The 20403-nt window shown below is 40.1% G+C and overlaps 1 protein-coding gene across 1 annotated transcript in view; it reads right to left on the bottom strand.

The window, feature by feature from the left end:
* Nucleotides 1-20403, bottom strand: part of OVCH1 (ovochymase 1) — a 116351-nt gene that overhangs the window by 83572 nt on the left and 12376 nt on the right. The window contains exons 8-11 of the mRNA XM_088836725.1: nucleotides 10565-10639; nucleotides 8827-9007; nucleotides 1789-1861; nucleotides 722-917 (exon numbers count right to left, since the gene is read on the bottom strand). Of these exons, the coding sequence (XP_088692851.1) occupies nucleotides 722-917; nucleotides 1789-1861; nucleotides 8827-9007; nucleotides 10565-10639 (525 nt within the window). The remainder of the gene's footprint in view (nucleotides 1-721; nucleotides 918-1788; nucleotides 1862-8826; nucleotides 9008-10564; nucleotides 10640-20403) is intronic.

Genomic DNA, 20403 nt, shown 5'->3' with positions numbered 1-20403 from the left:
TAACCATAAGTTTGTCTTCTGCATCTACAAGCTTATAGAGTTTAAATGACATATAGACAGAAGGAAAATATAAGAGAAAATAATTTTATTCAGTGCAAAGAAGCAGGACAACAACAACTCATTCAGGTCTTTTGGTATTTCGCTATGGCTTTAAGAACTATAGAATCTAGCCCAGGCCTCATTAGATTTCAGTCAGCAGGCCAATTCCATGTCAGCCCCTACTACCAGCTCCCAACACCAACTCTAAATCTATTTATTACAATCCATGAATTAATTATGGTTTGTACATTTTTAAATGGTTAAAAAGATAATCCAAAAAAAAGGATAACATTTTGTGACAAGATTATTGCACAAAATTTCAGTTTCATGGAGAAATTCCATTGGAACACAGCCACACCCATTCTGTAACATATTGTCTAAGGCTGCTTTGTGGTACAACGGCAGATTTGAATAGCTGTTACAGAGACCACATGGCCTACAAGGGATAAGATACTTCTATCTGGCCTTTCACAGATCTAGCCTACCTATGATTAAGGCATCCTGATGGAAAAATTATAAAAGAGTTCATTCTCTACTCTGATGAACTATTATAGTTAAATAAACCATGCTTCTTATCTTTCAGAAGGAAGGGCTAAAGCAGATATTGCTTGATACTGTTTCCATGACATAGTCTCAAAACTGTCAATCAGTAGTGATGTTTATGCAAAAGTAAAAGGTTTACCTTTACTAACACTTCCCCAGCCAGTCACAACACAAATCTCAGAAGAAAACAGAGGCTCCAAGCTGTGTGGAAGACATACTGGCCTCACCGCTGAGTTGAATTCTAGGGCAGAGCTCAGTTGTATCAGAGCGATGTCAGAGTCATAGCTCAGTGTGTTAAAGTCCTCATGCATCACGATGTGTTTTGCCCTTCTCACCTGCATCATAAGCAAGCAAGGAATTACAAGGCAGAATCAATGATTCAAACAACTTCCTTGAATACTGGTCCAAAATAATCCTAAATCTCTGCATTTCCATACGTAACCCAATGAAGGTGACTTTGTACTAAATTTAAAAGGGAAATCTTTGTTAATACTTTGCAGGAATCCATTAAGCACTTTCTGAGGAATGGTGGTCCTGGGAAAATTAGGCTCTGTGGACCTGTATACATGGACCTCAGTTTGCACTTCCTGACTGACTTCCCCTAATTCTCAGATTAAATGTGGTCTCAAATTCTATCTTTAAATGTTGGTATAAATGATAAGTGTAAGAGGGCATTAGGAGATTAATAACTAATCTCATGTTTCAGATAAATGTATTCCCTGAAAGTGAAAGTCGCTCAGTCATGTCTGACTCTCTGCAACCTCGTGCACTATACAGTTCATGGAATTCTCCAGGCCAGAATACTGGAGTGGGTAGCCTTTCCCATCTCCAGGGGATCTTCCCAATCCAGGGATCGAACCCAGGTCTCCTGAATTGCAGGTGGATTCCTTACCAGCTGAGCCACAACGGAAGTCCAAATGTATTCCCTGGCATGTGACAATTTAGAGAATAGGTGGAAGTGAAGTGAAGTCGCTCAGTCATGTCCGACTCTTTGCGACCCCGTGGACTGTAGCCTGCCAGGCTCCTTTGTCCATGGGATTCTCTAGGCAAGAGCACTGGAGTGGGTTGCCATTTCCTTCTCCAGGGGATCTTCCCGACCCAGGGATTGAACCCGGGCCTCCTGCATTGCAGGCAGACGCTTTAACCTCTGAGCCACCAGGGAAGACCTAGAGAATGGGTGGAATGACCTTTAAAAACATTTCTCACCTGCTCAGTTGATTCTTTCAAGGTTCTGTCATGGTCTCCAGCAACAATGGTCCAGAAGAGTGGATTATTTTTCCTGGAGGAAGAACAACAAAAGTTTGACATGAAAACACATTTTTCAACATTTGGCTGACACCATCTGGCCCTACCAACATCTACTGTTCAGTCTAGTCATGGGCCACCCGCTACCTTGTCTAGAATCTTTGTGTAACCAGGGAAGCTGCACCATGCCTTCTGATCTATCTGAGGACAAGTTCCTAAATGTCTATCTTGCCCCCTTCTTTTGTCCATAAAATGTTTTCTGGAGCATTTATCAAATATCACCAGTTTATTTTTAAATTGAGAAGGAAAAAAGAAACCTAGAGCTTAATTTCATTGTGACATTAGGAATACATGAAGAAAATGACATTTCTAATGAGATCTATGCTTTACTGTTAAAAATATTCAAATACTATATTACAGGAATATATCTTAAATTTTCATAGGGCGCTGACTACTTTTAAAGGGGAGAGGGCATAAGCAGGACCCCTAGGTATTGGCACCATTTCCTTTCTTGGTCTAAGTGCTAATTACATGGTTGTTTGCTTTGTATAAATTCCTCTAACTGTACTAATGTTTTGCACACATTTAATATATTTCAAAAAAAATTAAAAATTTGAATCTACATCCATTAATTTGCCATATCAAGATCTCCAGCTGAAAAAATATCCAAGGAAAGAGTCCTTCGGTTGCACAAATATATTGTCACTGATTCTTCATTTTTCAAAACTGTTTCTTCAGTAAAAATAAAGTTATGGAAAGTATTTTTTCAATACACTTAGTCAAAGAAGTTTCTTAATACAGGTAGGCATCTTCTCTCTAATCATAATCATGCTCATTTCAGTTCCTTGCATGATGAGTCCGACTCACTGATGTGTTTCAGTGTGCCTTTACTAAGGGAGCCGACTCAAGTATAGTGCCTGGCAAGTATACGGGAGATAGTAATGACTCCATAATGGCAGCCATTATCATTGTTATTATCTGTCATGCACTCTAATGGAAGGGTCAACTTTATTTTCAAAGTCACTCTCTAAATCATTACTTGGTAGTAAAGAAACTCATTTCTTAAAGCTGTTACCAAGGCTGCTGCCCTAGAATCATACCCCTGCCTCTCCCTTGGATGGAAACCAACTGCTCTTATCTAAGTTTTGGAAAGAAGCTGCAAAGAGAAAAACAAGAACTGGTTAACCCTAGAAAGGGCTTCTCTGGTGCCTCAGTGGCAAATGATCCACCTTCTGGTACATGGGACTTGGTTTCCATCCGTAGTCCAAGAAGATCTCACATGCTATGGAGCAACTAAGCCCAAGTGCCACAACTACTGAGCCTGTGCTTCAGAGCCTGGGAGCCACAGCTACTGAAGCCTGAGAGCCCTGAGCCTGAGCTCAGGAACAAGAGAAGCCTCCGCAATGAGAAATCCACATACTGCAATGAAAACTAACTCCTGCTTGCCACAACTAGAGAAAAGCCCACACAGCAAGGACGATCCAGCACAACCAAAATTAAATGGATAAAGACATAAATGCGTGCAGGTGTGCTAAGTTGCTTCAGTGATGTCCGACTCTTGTGATCCCATGGACTGTAGCCCGCCAGGCTCTTCTGTCCGTGGGATTCTCAAGGCAAGAATACTGGAACCCCTCCAGAGGATCTTCCCAACCCAAGGATGGAACCCACACATCTCACGTCTCTTACATCTCCTGCATTGGTAGGTGGGTTCTTTAACACTAGCACTACCTGGGAAGCCCAAATAAATAAATATTTTAAAAGGCAGCTTTTAAGAAAATAAAGAAGGTGGTTGAAACTGGAAAAAAAAACACTGATTTAGGTTTGAGACAAATTCCAATGTACAACTGAGAAGTGAGTTTATTCCTCTAAATTGTTTATTTTTTAAACTTTTCATTTTTACTAGTAGATAAACTTCTTTGACTATTGTGAGAGTTTCAGGTGGACAGCAAAGTGACTCAGATATACATGAATCCAGTCATTCTCCTCCAAATTCCCCTCCTATCCAGGATGCCACATAACACTGAGAAGAGTTCCCTGTGCTATACATTAGGACCTAAAATCCCACATGAGCATGAAGAACAGTGTGGAGTCAACAAAAGGAGAACATAACAGGTTTTCCCTAAAGATAGAAAACTTGTTAGAAATATAGATTCTCTGGCTCCACACCAGACTTTAAGTCAGAAACCTTCCAGACAATTCTGGTATTTGCTTAGGGCTAATCTTGGACTGCAAGGAAATCCAACCAGTCCATTCTAAAGGAGATCAGTCCTGAGTGTTCATTGGAAGGACTGTGCTAAAGCTGAAACTACAATACTTTGGCCACCTCATGCGAAGAGTTGACTTACTGGAAAAGACCCTGATGCTGGGAGGGATTGGGGGCAGGAGGAGAAGGGGACGACAGAGAATGAGATGGCTGGATGGCATCACCAACTCTATGGATGTGAGTTTGAGTGATCTCCGGGAGTTGGTGGTGGACACGGAGGCCTGGCGTGCTGTGATTCATGGGGTTGCAAAGAGTCAGACACGACTGAGGGACTGAACTGAACTGAATACTCAGGGTAACCAGTGCTAGAGATGGTAGCATATGGGATGTAGTACAATGTTGCTGTTAGTTGTTCTTATCGTCTTTTGTAGCAATGTCAGCCAGCCTGGCACATGGTGACCTTCAGCAAAAATGATGTCTATCTCAGCTCCCAGATTTTGTACATTTCCCCAACTGGCTCATTCTATGTGGTAAACTTGCCTTCCCAATGGATTTGGGTACTCCCCTTCAATGGAGGCTGGAGCTCTGGATGTCCATAAGATTGATGAGGATGAGACAAGGAGAAGCAAGTTCTTGAAGGAATCAGCTGAAGGATTCCCAAAGGCAAGGCATGAGTGAACATACTGATTCTTTACACGAGCATCCTAAATGCTTCTGGGGTAAAGATATACACAGCTCCAACTTCAAAAAAGATACTCCTCTAGTCAAGTAAATTAGACAACTATAAAAGTTAAAGAAAAAATGAGAACCTTTTCCACATCAATATAAGGCACAATGTTTTGTGTAAAAATTATAAAACGCTACATAAAATATATATGCATAAACATTAATGTAAAATCAGATAATTAAAACATTCTTAGTATTGATTACTTCTAGAGAGGAGGAATGGGTTAGAGAAATGGAGAGGGTAGTTTAGATTTTACTTGATAACTTTATTTGAACTGACTTTTTAAAAACAAGCAATACTACTACTTTAGCAAAAGGAAACAAGAAGGGTCACTAAAATTACATACAAATCTTTTTGTGGTTAACTTAAATGTTTTACAAACATTTATAGCTGACTGTGTTTATTAATCTCAGTTGACTCATCAAGTTGAATATTTCACTTTGTAAAGAATGGTTTGGTGTGGTATATATTGAGGCCTGGTGTGACCCCTCATGGGGTTGCAAGGAGTCAGACACGACTGAGCGACTGAACTGAACTGAACTGAACTGATATCTTGCTGCAAGGAATCATAGTCTATGACATAAATTCAAGAATAAACTATTTGACAAGGGAGTGTGACAAAGCTTCTTCTGTGCCTCTGTCATCAGTACTAATAGCTGGTTTCTCCAATACTTTAATTTTCATTAATTAGTCAGCTGTGAATGAGGCTTTTCCAATGTACATAAAAATGCACTTTGATAGAATTCTTATAAAATTAATTTCTCCAAGGGCTGGGGGGTACTAGAATGAACCATATGGTTGAGTTGGAAATATCTATATGATTTCATGTTTACCTTAATATAGGTACAGACAGAAAAATAGGTTTATGTAAGTGAGTTAGTATGCCTACTTACATTTTCTAGCTCTGTTAGCTAAGAGGGGCTATAAGCAATAACAATACCCTAGTAGCAACTGGGATGCTCAGCACCCAGATCTTAACTTCTCATGTGGCTTATGTGAGAAATGGCTGCTTCTAAGACTGAGAGGGGATACGTAAGATGAACTTGGAGCATCTTTGTCCCAAAAGGATGGTGGCATATTAAAACGACAAGAACTCACGGTGATCAAAACTGGAATACTCACCCTGAAAGAACTCACAGGGATCAAAGCTGGGGCAATTCGAGCAACAAAATAAATATGTAGTATTTACAAAAAATAAATGTCCTCCAGCCCATACTGGTTTAATACACAATTTAATAAGTAAAAGGAAAGTGAAAGTTGCTCAGTCCGACTCTTTGCAACCCCATAGACTATACATTCCATGGGATTCTCCAGGCCAGAATACTGGAGTGGGTAGCCTTTCCCTTCTCCAGGGGGATCTTCCCAACCCAGGGGTCAAACCCAGGTCTTCCGCATTGCAGGTGGATTCTTTACCAGCTGAGCCACCAGGGAAGCCCATGAATACTGGAGTGGGTAGCCTATCCCTTCTCCAGCAGATCTTCCCGACCCAGGAATCGAACTGGGGTCTCCTGCATTGCAGGCGGATTCTTAACGAACTGAGTTACTAGGGAAGCCCCAATAAAAGGAAGAGAAGAGGCAAATCTCCCATACAGAATAACTTTATGCAGAAAACTCTGCACTCAAGATGATAGAGCTTAATGCCCAATTGCTTGAGTGTGGGCTACCCTTAGCCACTTGCTTGCAAAGAACAGGTAAGAATGGGAGGAATATGTAACTTTACACTGGAGACACCTGGCAAATACCAGGTTAACATCATCAGTGAGAAATCATGCTGGTAGCATGTACCTTTCATATGATGTGATCAAAAGGACATGCCACCTCTGTGGATTTCCTGTGGAGTCCAAGAAAAACCATGAGAAAAATATCTGATGAACTCAAACTGAGGTACCTTCTACAAAATACCAGATTAGAACTCCTAAATACCATCAGGACCATTAAAAACAAGGTCTGTGAGACTCAGAGCCAAGAGGAGCCTAAGGAAACTGGACAACTAAGTGTAACTTGGTGTTTCAAATGGCAGAGGGCACAATTACACAGACCTTGAGGCAGGAACAAGCACAGCATGTTTGAGAAAAGGGGTGGGCTCACTGGGGACAAGCAAGAAAGGGTCAAGATGGACTCATGGACAGGGCATGGTTCTGGACTTTGACTGTACATTGGAATCATTTGGGGAGCATATATTTATTTAGAAATATAGTTTATTTACAGTGTTGTGTTAATTTTTGATGTACAGCAAGGTGATTCAGTTATACATATACATGTATTTAAAAAATACCCCTTTCCACAATGATTTATCATAGGATACTGATATATATATAACAGAGAATACAGTTCTCTGTGCTATACAGTAGGATCTTATTGTTAATCCTGGGGTGTTTATAAATATACAGTGTCCAGAACTTGCCTACAAGTGATTAACTTAATTAGTCTGGATTGAAAATGAATTAATTATAGTTATACATATCCACATGATAATCCATATGATATGTTATAAAGATAAAAGCAAATCACAGAGGAATGAATATAAACTGTAATTCTTTCACATTAATACAGGGAAAACAAGACAATATACTGGTTTTAGGAATTCATAGATGTTAAAACCACCCCTCAAAAAGCAAAGGAATTATAAATGCAAAACTTAGCATAATGTTTACCTCTCTGGGAGGGGCACTGAGAGGGTTTGATAGTGTAAAGATCCTTCTTACACTAAATAGTAGGACCATTCTTTAGACTACATATTTATATTTTGTATATTTTTTCACAACATGGCATAGTTTACAATTTAAAAACATTGAAAGTTCAGTGATCAAAGTGGTGAATTATCCTACTGTGTTCTCCACTGCCATGATCCCACTTTAAGAGGAATGACACTAAATCAATCCAGGGTATAGTGCACTGCATGACGAGGGCTGTGGAGTTACAAATACTAGAACAGTAAGTATTCAGTTTAAAGACTGAATTAAGGGCAATGTGAGAGGGATCTTCAAGTCTTGGAAGGACAATTACATGCAAGTAGAAAGAGATTGGGAGAAGGCAATGGCAAGCCACTCCAGTACTCTTGCCTAGAAAATCCCATGGATGGTTGAGCCTGGTAGGCTGCAGTCCGTGGGGTCGCTAAGAGTCGGACACGACTGAACGACTTCACTTTCACTTTTCACTTTCACACATTGGATAAGGAAATGGCAACCCACTCCAGTGTTCTTGCCTGGAGAATCCCAGGGACGGGGGAGCCTGGTGGGCTTCCGTCTATGGGGTCACACAGAGTCGGACACGACTGAAGTGACTTAGCAGCAGCAGCAGCAGCAGAAAGAGATTGAGTTCTTGTTTTCTGGAACTGCAGTAAATTTAGATTAATAAATTATTGCTATAGAGAAGCAGACTTGGGCTCAACATAATAATCAGAGATCCCTGTAAATGGGATGAACAATTTCAATATTTGATTTGCTTTTCTTCACTGACCTTGTTTAAAAAGAGGCTAGATGGACATGGGTCAGAAACACTGAAAGGAAGATTCATGCTTTAGATTCAGTCTTCATGGTTTTAGGAATTACACAATTGTATTTATGTCCTAGGTATGGTACAAAAAAGGCATCCCTGGTAACTCAGTGGTAAAGAAGCCACCTGCCAATGCAGGTTTGAGCCCTGGGTCTGGAAGATCCCCTGAAGAAGGAAATGGCAATCCACTCTAGTATTTTTGTCTGGGAAATCCCTTGGACAGAGCAACCTGGCAGGCTATGGTTCATGAGGTCTCAAAAGAGTCAGACACGACTTAGTGACTGAAACAACAAACAACATGATTATTGTTGTTGTTCAGTTACCAAGTCAGGCTCCTCAGTCCTTCACTATATCCCAGAGTTTGCTCAAATTCATGTCTATTGAGTTGGTGATGCTACCTAACCATCTCATTCCCTGCTGCCCCCTTCTCCATTTGCCTTCAGTCTTTCCCAGCATCAAAGTCTTTTCCAGTGAGTTGGCTCTTCATATCAGGTGGCCAAAGAATTGGAGTTTCAGCTTCAGCAAACAACATGGTACATAAATTCATTAATAAAATATCATCAGCCTCACTCACGATTGCACACAATGCGCTGCAGTCAGAATCCAAATCGAGTTGATGATGGCACCTCCACACAGGTGATTGCCGAGAAACCTCAAACCCACCTGCCATGGCCAACAATGGGGGCAGGCTTCTACTCCTCCTGCAATTCTTCTAGAAAGCCACTGGGGACTAAACGGAGGGATGCCACAGACACCTACAGCAAGAGATCAAACTCATGACCCATTCAACTGAAATAATTAAGAACATGCCCCTCCCCAGTATGTCTTGCCATAGTCAACAGTAGCAATTCCCAGACACCAGATGAGTTTCAAGAAGATGCAGATTCCTAAGACCTATCTCTGAAGAATCTGATTTTAAAAGCTTGCCTAGGTGACTCTGCTCAGAGAAGGCAATGGCACCACACTCCAGTACTCTTGCCTGGAAAATCCCATGGACAGAGGAGCCTGGAAGGTTGCAGTCCATGGGGCTGCTGAGGGTCGGACACGACTGAGCAACTTCACTTTCACTTTTCACTTTCATGCATTGGAGAAGGAAATGGCAACCCACTCCAGTGTTCTTGCCTGGAGAATCCCAGGGACGGGGGAGCCTGGTGGGCTGCCATCTATGGGGTCGCACAGAGTCAGACACGACTGAAGTGACTAAGCAGCAGCAGCAGTAGGTGACTCTGCTAACCAGTCAGGTTTTTATAGGTACCTGCCTATAGGATTATGGGCTTCCCCAGTGGCTCAGTGGTAAAGAATCCATCTGCCAATGCAGGAAGATTCCCTGGAGAAGGAAATGGAAACCCATTCCAGTATTCCATGGAAAACCCCACGGAGACAGGAGTCTGGTGGGCTACAGTCCATGGGGTTGCAGAGAGTCAGACATGACTTAGTAACTGAACAACAATAACTACAGAATTGTATTTATTCATTCATTTAACAAATACTTAATTAGTACTTCGTGTTATCAGGCACTGCTCTAGACATTGGTGATGTATCAGTGAACAGAACAGACAAAAATCCTGGCCCTCATGGAACTTACATTCTAGTAGGGAAATTCTGCTTGTTAGCAAAGGGTATGCGGTTCTTTATTATATGTTCTTATTCTATGTCTCTTTCTCATTGTGTGAAACCATTTACCAGTCCGCAGATATGCCAAATTTGCTTAGACATCCAAATGCTGTTCTCTTGTCGAGAATACTGCTGTGACTCAGATCAAATACTGTCTTCCCCATGAAGTCTTCTCTGACTCCCCTAAAAGAGGCAGACATCTTTCCTTCTTTACAGCTCCCTGTGCAACTTTCTATTACAAATCCTCAACTATAATATATAATACATGCATAGAGAGCAATGAAAGATCATAATATTTAACATAACACTTAAGGTTATAATGAAATTAAAAATTTAAAGTGTGTTAAAAAACAAAAGCAAAAAACTTTGCTTTCTCCCTTTGCCCCTAAATGCAAAATCATATTACTTATTCTGGAAAGATATTTTAAATATGAAATTTGCATATGAATAGATGAGGAAAAAAGATTGCTCTCTATACCTCTTTCTTCCTATCATAAAGCTTAATTCTTCTTCCCTCTATTTAGGGAGTCCATGCAAAAACCCAAACAGAACTCTAAAAATTTCATGAGCCTAAATATAAAACCCATTCTTCCTCACTGCAAAGTATTATCAATGTAAGATGAGGCTTTTGAAAAGAGAAATCTAGTTAAAGAAGAAAGAAGATTAAATAGATAATAATCACATGGCTATCAACTCACCATATGGAATAACTTTTGCAGAAGATATAGGATTGGTTTTGGGAAATGATGTTGATCCAATTTTGTTTAAAGAGTCTGTAGAGAAAAAAAATAATTGAAAGTATTTACAGTAGCCTAAACTAGCTGAGTCACTTACATATGCTGGTCAATCATAAAACCACTCGTAAGTTGATCTTTCAAATGCTAAATGCCAGATGCCATACATGTGATTTGGTTGTATACCTTTTAATATTCCTGTTGTATCTGACTCTTCTAAGCATTACCTCCTTCTTTGGCCTCATGACATTACTCTTTTTTAAAAAAAGAAAAAAATATATATATCTATGGTCATCTCTTCCTAATCTCAGTCTTTTTTTCAGGATCTATTCTTCAGTCTGAAAAATATTCCATGGAAGTACTGTACATAACTATTTGTATTCCTTTACATATATATGCAGAGAAGGCAATGGTAACCCACTCCAGTACTCTTGCCTGGAAAATCCCATGGACAGAGGAGCCTGGTAGGCTGGAGTCCATGGGGTCGCGAAGAGTCAGACACGACTGAGCGACTTCACTTTCACTTTTCACTTTCATGCATTGGAGAAGGAAATGGCAACCCACTCCAGCGTTCTTGACGAGAGAATCCCAAGGACAGAGGAGCCTGGTAGGCTGCTGTCTATGGGGTCGCACAGAGTCAGACATGACTGAAGTGACTTAGCAGCAGCAGCACATATATATGACTTCCAAATGTCTCTTTTCAATCTAAATTTCCTTCCTGAATTCTAGATCTAGACTAGATATAGAACTACAAATTCTAGGACTGCTGGATATGTCCATCTTGATCTCCCACAATCTCATAAAAGTCCGGGTATCTCAAACAGAATCCACTAATTTTAACAGTCAAGATGGTCTTGCAATGCTTCCCTGTATCATTTAATAACTCTACCATCCATCCAGCCACTCAAGCTGCTGCTGCTACTGCTAAGTCACTTCAGTTGTATCTGACTCTGTGTGACCCCATAGACGGAAGCCCACCAGGCTCTCCCGTCCCTGGGATTCTCCAGGCAAGAACACTGGAGTGGGTTGCCATTTCCTTCTCCAATGTGTGAAAGTGAAAACTGAAAGTGAAGTCGCTCAGTCATGTCCGACCCTTAGCGACCCCATGGACTGCAGCCTACCAGGCTCCTCCATCCATGGGATTTTCTAGGCAAGAGTACTGGAGTGGCTTGCCATTGCCTTCTCCGGCCACTCAAGCTAGAATCCTGAAAATCATGCTGGAAATTATCTTCATATACCTCCTCCCCTACAACATAACTAACCAAGCAATGTCAGAATAAATTCTTACAGTGACTTGCTCACACTCTCCTTGCAAGTGAGTTTACCCCTAACCTCAATTGCCATCTTCCATGTTACCACTAAGGTTTGAATTTGGCTCTACCTCTTGCCAGCTATGCATCTTTGGGAAAGTTACTAAACTCCTCTAAGCCTCTATTCCCTCTTCTGCCAAAAGCAGAACAGTATGCAAACCTTTTAGGTTTGTACTGAGGAATAAAGTAATACTGTATGTGTAGTGATTAGTCCATACCTGGTACAGGGTAAATAATCAATAAATATTAACTAGACATCCTATGTGACTGGTGATGGAAGTCCAATGCTGTAAAGAACAATATTACATAGGAACCTGGAATGATAGGTCCATGAATCAAGGTAAATTGGAAGTGGTCAAACAGCAGATGGCAAGAGTGAACACTGACATTTTAGGAATCTGTGAACTAAATGGACTGGAATGGGCAAATTTAACTCAGCTGACCACTATATCTGCTACTGTGGGCAAGAATCCCTTAGAAGAAATGGAGTAGCCCTCATAGTCAACAAAAGAGTCTGAAATGCAGTTCTTGGGTGCAATCTCAAAAATGACAGAATAATCTCTGTTCATTTCCAAGGAAAACCATTCAATATTACAGTAATCCAAGTCTATGCCCTAACCAGTAATGCTGAAGAAGGTGAAGTTGAATGGTTCTATGAAAACCTATAAGACTTTCTAGAACTAACACCCAAAAAAGATGTCCTTTTCATCATAGAGGACTAGAATGCAAAAGTAGGAAGTCAAGAGATACCTGGAGTAACAGCAAGTTTGGCCTTGGAGTACAAAGTGAAGCAGGACTAAGGCTAACAGAGTTTTGCCAAGAGGACGCACTGGTCATAGCAAATACCCTCTGCCAACAACATAAGAGATGACTCTACACATGGACATCACCAGATGGTCAATACTGAAATCAGATTGATTATATTCTTTGCAGTCAAAGATGGTGGAACTCTATACAGTCAACAAAAAGACCAGGAGCTGACTGTGGCTCATAAACTCATTATTGAAAAATTCAGATTAAATTGAATAAAGTAGGGAAAACCACCAGACCATTCAGGTATGAGCTAAATAAAATCCCTTATGATTATACAGTGGCAGTGACAAATAGATTCAAGGCATTAGATCTGATAGACAGGACAGAGGTTTGTGACATTGCACAGGAGGCAGTGATCAAGACTATCTCCAAAAAAAAGAAATGCAAAAAGACAAAATGGTTGTCTAAGAAGGCCTTACAAATAGCTGAGGAAAAAAGAGAAGCTAAAGGCACTGGAAAAGGTCAGTCTTCATTCCAATCCCAAAGAAAGGCAATGCCAAAGAATGCTCAACTACCGCACAATTGCACTCATCTCACACGCTAGTAAAGTCATGCTCAAAATTCTCCAAGCCAGGCTTCAGGAATATGTGAACCGTGAACTTCCAGATGTTCAAGCAGGTTTTAGAAAAGGCAGAGGCACCAGAGATCAAATTGCCAACATCCGCTGGATCATGGAGAAAGCAAGAGAGTTCCAGAAAAACATCTATTTCTGCTTCATTGACTATGCCAAAGCCTTTGACTGTGTGGATCACAATAAACTGTGGAACATTCTGAAAGAAATGGGAATACCAGACCACCTGACCTGCCTCTTGAGAGGTCAGGAAGCAACAGTTAGAACTGGACATGGAACAACAGACTGGTTCCAAATAGGAAAAGGAGTGCGTCAAGGCTGTATATTGTCACCCTGCTTATTTAACTTATATGCAGAGTACATCATGAAGAAGGCTGGGCTGGAAGAAACACAAGCTGGAATCAAGACTGCCAGGAGAAATATCAATAACCTCAGATACGCAGATGACACCACCCTTATGGCAGAAAGTGAAGAGGAACTCAAAAGCCTCTTGATGAAAGTGAAAGAGGAGAGTGAAAAGGTTGGCTTGAAGCTCAACATTCAGAAAACAAAGATCATGGCATCTGGTCCCATCACTTCATGGGAAATAGATGGGGAAAGAGTGGAAACAGTGTCAGACTTTGTTTTTTTTGGCTCCAAAATCACTGCAGATGCTGATAGCAGTCATGAAATTAAAAAACGCTTACTCCTTGGAAGGAAAGTCATGACCAACCTAGATAGCATATTAAAAAGCAGAGACATTACTTTGCCAACCAAGGTCCGTCTAGTCAAGGCTATGGTTTTTCCTGTGGTCATGTATGGATGTGAGAGTTGGACTGTGAAGAAAGCTGATCGCTGAAGAATTGATGCTTTTGAACTGTGGTGTTGGAGAAGCCTCTTGAGAGTCCCTTGGACTGCAGCGAGATCCAACCAGTCCATTCTGGAGGAGATCAATCCTGGGTGTTCATTGGAAGGACTGATGCTAACGCTGAAACTCCAATACTTTGGACACCTCATGTGACAAGTTGAGTCACTGGAAAAGACTCTGATGCTGGGAGGGATTGGGGGCAGGAGGAGACAGGGACGACAGAGAATGAGATGGTTGGATGGAATCACCAGCTCAATGGACATGAGTTTGAGTGAACTCCGGGAGTTGGTGATGGACAGGGAGGCCTGGTGTGCTGTGATTCATGGGGTTGCAAAGAGTCGGACACAACTGAGCGACTGAACTGAACTGAACTGAAATCAAAGGGGAAAAGGAAAGACTCACCCATTGAATGCAGAGTTCCAAAGAATAGTGAGGAGAGGTAAGAAGGTCTTCCCCAGCTATCAGTGAAACTAAATATAGGGAAAACAATAGATTGGAAAAGACTAGAGAGCTCTTAAAAAAAAACTACAGATACCAAAGGAACATTTCATGCAAAGATGGGCACAATAAAGCACAAAAAATGGTATGGACCTAACAGAAGCAGAAGATATTAAAAAGAGGTGGTAAGAAAACACAACAGAACTATACAAAAAAGATCTTCATGACCCAGATAACCATGATGATGTGATCACTCACCTAAAGCCAGACATTCTAGGATGCAAAGTCAAGTGGGCCTAAAGAAGCATCACCACAAACAAAGCTAATGCAGGTGATGGAATTCCAGCTGAGCTATTTCAAATCCTGAAAGATGATGCTGTGAAAGTGCTGCACTCAATATGCCAGCAAATATGGAAAACCCAGGAGTGGTCACAGGACTGGAAAAGGTCAGTATTCATTCCAATCCAACAGAAAGGCAATGCCAAAGAATGCTCAAACTACCACACAATTGCATTCATCTCACACATTAGCAAAGTAATACTCAAAATTCTCCAGGCTAGGCTTCAACAGTACATGAACCGTGAACTTTCAGATGTTCAAGGTGGATTTAGAAAAGGCAGAGGAATGAGAAATCAAATTGCTAACATCTGCTGGATCATCAAAAAAGCAAGAGAGTTCCAGAAAAACATCTGCTTTATTGACTATGCCAAACCCTTTGACTGTGTGTTGCTGCTGCTGTTAAGTCACTTCAGTCGTGTCCAACTCTGTGCGACCCCATAGACGGCAGCCCACCAGGCTCCCCCGTCCCTGGGATTCTCCAGGCAAGAACACTGGAGTGGGTTGCCATTTCCCTCTCCAATGTGTGAAAGATCATAACAAACTGTGGAAAAGTCTTAAAGAGATGGGAATACCAGACCACCTTACCTGCCTCCTGAGAAATCTGTATGCAGGTCAAGAAGGGACAGATAGAACTGGACAGGGGACAAGAGACTGGTTCTAAATTGGGAAAGGAATACGTCAAGGTTGTATATTGTCACCCTGCTTATTTAACTTATATGCAGAGTAGAGCATGCAAAATTCTGGGCTGGATGAAGCACAAGCTGGAATCAAGATTGCTGGGAGAAATATCAATAACCTCAGATATGCAGATGACACCACCCTTATGGCAGAAAGTGAAGAGGAACTAAAGAGCCTCTTAATGAAAGTGAAAGAAGAGAGTGAACTTTAAGTTCGCTTAAAACTCAACATTCAGAAAACGAAGATCATGGCATATGGTCCCACCACTTCATGGCAAATAGATGGGGAAACAGTGACAGACTTTATATTTGGGGGCTCCAAAATCACTGCAGACAGTGACTGCAGCCATTAAATTAAAAGACACTTGCTCCTTGGAAGAAGAGATATGACCAGCCTAGACAGCATATTAAAAAAGAGACAGTATTTTGCTGATAAAGGTCTATCTAGTCAAAGCTATGGTGTTTCCAATAGTCCTGTATGGATGTGCGGTTTGGACTATAAAGAAAGCTGAGTGCTAAAGAATTGATGCTTTTGAACTGTGTTGTTGGAGAAGACTCTTGAGAGTCTCTTGGACTGCAAGGAGATCCAACCAGTCAATCCTAAAGGAAATCAGCCTGAATATTCATTGAAAGGACTGATGCTGAAACTCCAACACTTTGGTTACCTGATGTGAAGACTGACTCCTTTGAAAAGACCCTGATGTTGGGAAAGATTGAAGGTGAGAGGAGAAGGGGACAATAGAGGATGAGATGGTTGGATGGCATCACTGACTCAATGGACATGAATTTGAGTAAGCCCCAGGATTTGGTGATGGACAGGTAAGCCTGGCATGCTGCAGTCCATGGGGCAGCAAAGAGTGGACACGGCTGAATGACTGAACTGAACTTACTGAGAAGAACAGGCAACTAGGGAATGAGGAGATTAGAAGGATGATATCAAGCAGGTGCTGTTTAACTAAGTTACTTGTCACATTCCAATATTCATTTGACTATGGAATTGATGGTTATTGCCTGATTTTACTGCCATTTTTAAATGTTGGTATCATTAACCTTTGTTCAGGCTTTGCTAACCTTTTAACTTTCTCTTCTAGGTGATGAAAAACGAATAGAATTGCTACCAGGAGACAAGTTCTCCCTGTGGTCATGGCACATTTACTCTGAAGACCAAATGAAAGTGAACTGAGAGGTGGGCTCTTGCATTCAGCTGGACCAGCAGCAGAGTTGCTTTTCAAATTATCAGCTAGGTGACTGATCTTGGACTAGAATGGGAGAAGGAGGAAGGGATGGAATGATGGAGGGGGGAAAGGGTGGAGGGAGGGAAGGATGGAAGGAGGGTAGGATGGAGGGAGGGAGGGAACACTGTTTTATGCAGGTCTGGGTCCTGCCCTTTAACAAATTTGGTTCTTCTACTAAACTACTTATTCTTGTAAGTTGTGTTTCTTTATGCCTCTTTATTCTTTAGAGGCTAACCTCTGTGCCATTTTCTTCAGCAGATGCTGCCCCCTCTTATGGAAACCATTCTGGGTCCCTTAGAACTGAGCTCCTTAGACCCCTCCTCAGTGAGAACACAGCCCTTTGAGCTTACATGAACTTCACCTTTTAAAAAAAATTATTTAATTGGAGGATAATTACTTTACAATATTGTGATGGTTTTTGCATATATCAACATGAATCAGTCATAGGCACACATGTGTCCCCTCCCTACTGAACCCACCTCCCAGCTCCCTTCTACCCCATCTCTCCAGGTTAAGCCTGTTATACAGTGAAGTAGGTCAGAAAAAGAAAGACAAATTTTGCATATTAATACATGTACATGAAATCTAGAAAGATGGTACCTATGATCCTATGTGTAAGGCAGTAAAGGAGACAGATTTTTGGACTCAGTGGGAGGAAGAGAGGATGGGATGATTTGAGAGAATAGCACTGAAACATATACGTTACCATAAGTAAAATAGATAGCCAGTAGAGTTAGAACTTTACATTTTATCACAACTGTCCATTTACTTCTTTGTCTTCCCAAATATTTGAGGACAGGTTTGGCATCTCCAGACCCATATTTATTTTCCTAATCTAGATTTTAGTGCCACAGAACACAAATAACTCTTCAAAGCCTGCCTTATGTTTCCACTCTTGCGAAGTAAAATTAACAAGGGTGAATGGGAGAAGCAGAAGAGGAGTGATTTATTTTTAGTGCTCTTCACTAGTTTAGAAAAAAAATGTTAACTGGATAAATTAAAAAAGAATCTTCTTGTTCTTAACTGGTAGATATAATTTTTGGTTTTCTTTGTTCATCGGGTCAATCTATTGTACTTTGTTTTTGTTGGACTGTTTTGATTTCACTTATAGGTGTATATGTATATGTATATATTCCATTATTTTAATTATTTTTTGCCTGATTTTGTAATTGCCATTTTACTAACCCTGAGAAGTATCAAATAGTGAGAAGTCACATAAAGGAAACCACTTGAATACAAGACCCAGCATCACCCAACCAACAGTAGCACCCTGTGCAGGATGCCTCATCTAAACAACAAACAAAAATACAAACCCAATCATCAACAGACAGGATTACCACCTCACTCAGCCTTGCCCATCAGAGGAAAAACAAACTTACTCAGCACAAATCTCACTCTATCAAAAACCTTGAAAACAGATTGGAGAAAATGCAAAAATCAGTTAACAAAGACCTAGAAGAATTAAAGAATAAACATACGGAGACAAACAATACAATTATTGAGATTAAAAATACTCTAGAAGGAATCAATAGCAGAATATCTGACGCTGTAGCATACCTCTGGTACGATATCAAACACACCAACATTTGTATTATAGAGGTCCCAGAAGAAGAAGAGGAAAAAGTATGAGAAAATTTTTGAAGAGATTATAGTTGAAAATTTCCCCAACATGGAACAGGAAATAATCAAGTTCAAGAGGCGCAAAGAGTTTCATACAGGATAAACCCGAGGAGAAACACACCAAGACACATATTAATTAAACTAACAAAGACTAAACACAAAGAAAGAATATTAAAAGTAGCAAGGGAAAAGCAACAAGTAACATACAAGGGAAATGCCATACTTTTAACAGCTGCTATTTCAGCAGAAACTCTGCAGGCCAGAGGTGAATGGCAGGATATATTTAAAGAAGCAAGTAAAAATCTACAACCAAGATTACTGTACCCAGCAAGGATCTCATTCAAAATTGATGGAGAAATCAAAAGCTTTTTAGACAAGCAGAAGTTAAGAGAATTCAGTACCACCAAACCAGCTTTACAACAAATCTTAAAGGGACTTATATAGTCAAGAAATACAAAAGAAGAAAAAGATCTACAAAATCAATCCCAAACAATTAAGAAAATGGCAATAGGAATGCCAATAAATGGCAATGTATATCAATAATTACTTTAAATGTAAACAGATTAAATGCTCCAACCAAAAGACACAGACTGGCTAAATGGATACAAAAACAAGACCTATCTATATGCTGTCTACAAGAAACCCACTTCAGACTCCAAGACACATATAGACTGAAAGTGAGAGAATGGAAAAATATATCCCATACAAATGGGAAGCAAAAGAAAGCTGGAGTAGCAATCCTCATATCAGACAAAATAGACCTTAAAATAAAGAATATTACAAGAGATAAGGAAGGACACTACATAATGATCAAGGGATCAATCCAAGAGGAAGACATAACAATTGCAAATATCTCAATACATAAGACAACAACAACCTCAATACATAAGACAAACACTAACAGACATAAAAGGAGAAACTGACAGTAACACAATAAATGCAGGAGACTTTAACACCCCACTCACAACAGTGGACAGGTCATCAAAACAAAAATTGATAAGGAGACACAAATCTTAAATGATTCATTAGATGAGGTGGATCTCATTGATATCTTCAGGACATTCTATCCAAATGTAGAAGAACGCACCATCTTCTTAAGTGCACATAGGACATTCTCCAGGATAGACCACATCTTGGGTCACAAATCAAACCTCAGTAAAATTAAGAAAACTGAAATCATATCAGGCATCTTCTTTGACCACAATGCTATGAGACTAGATATCAATTACAAGAAAAAAACTGTAAGAAACACAAACATATGAAGATTAAATAATATGTTTCTAAATAACCAACAGATTGCTGAAGAAATCAAAAAGGAAATAAAAAAATTTCTAGAAACAAATGACAATGAAAAGACAACAACTCAAAACCTATGGGATGAAGCAAAAGCAGTTCTAAGCAGGAAGTTTATTACAATACAATCCTACCTCAAGAAACAAGAAAAACATTGACTAGACAACTTAACGTCATGCCTAAAACAACTGGAAAAAGAACAAAAAAACCCCAAAGTTAGTAGAAGGAAAGAAGTCATAAAGATCTGAGTAGAAATAAATGAGAAAGAAATGAAAGAAATAATAGTAAAGATTAATAAAACGAAAAGCTGGTTCTTTGAGAAGATAAACAAAATTAACAAACCTTTAGCCAGACTCATCAAGAAAAAAGAGAGAAGAATCAAATCAACAAAATTAGAAATGAAAAAGGAGAGGTTACGACAGACAATGCAGAAATACAAAGGATTATAAGAGATTGTTATGAACAACTATATGGCAATAAAATGGATAACCTGGAAGAAATGGACAGATTCTTAGAAAAGTTCAATCTTCCAAGACTGAACCAGGAAGAAATAGAAATTATGAACAACCCAATCACAGGCATTGAAACTGAAGCTGTGATAAAAAAATCTCCCAAAAAACAAAGGCCCAGAACCAGATGACTTCACAGGAGAATTCTATC

This window comes from Moschus berezovskii, chromosome 6, assembly GCF_049115385.1.
Source record: "Moschus berezovskii isolate FMDL1 chromosome 6, NW_MosBer_1.0, whole genome shotgun sequence".
NCBI classification, from domain to species: Eukaryota; Metazoa; Chordata; class Mammalia; order Artiodactyla; family Moschidae; genus Moschus; species Moschus berezovskii.
The sequence above is the reverse complement of the archived record's forward strand: the minus strand, read 5'-3'. Positions and strand labels throughout refer to the sequence as shown.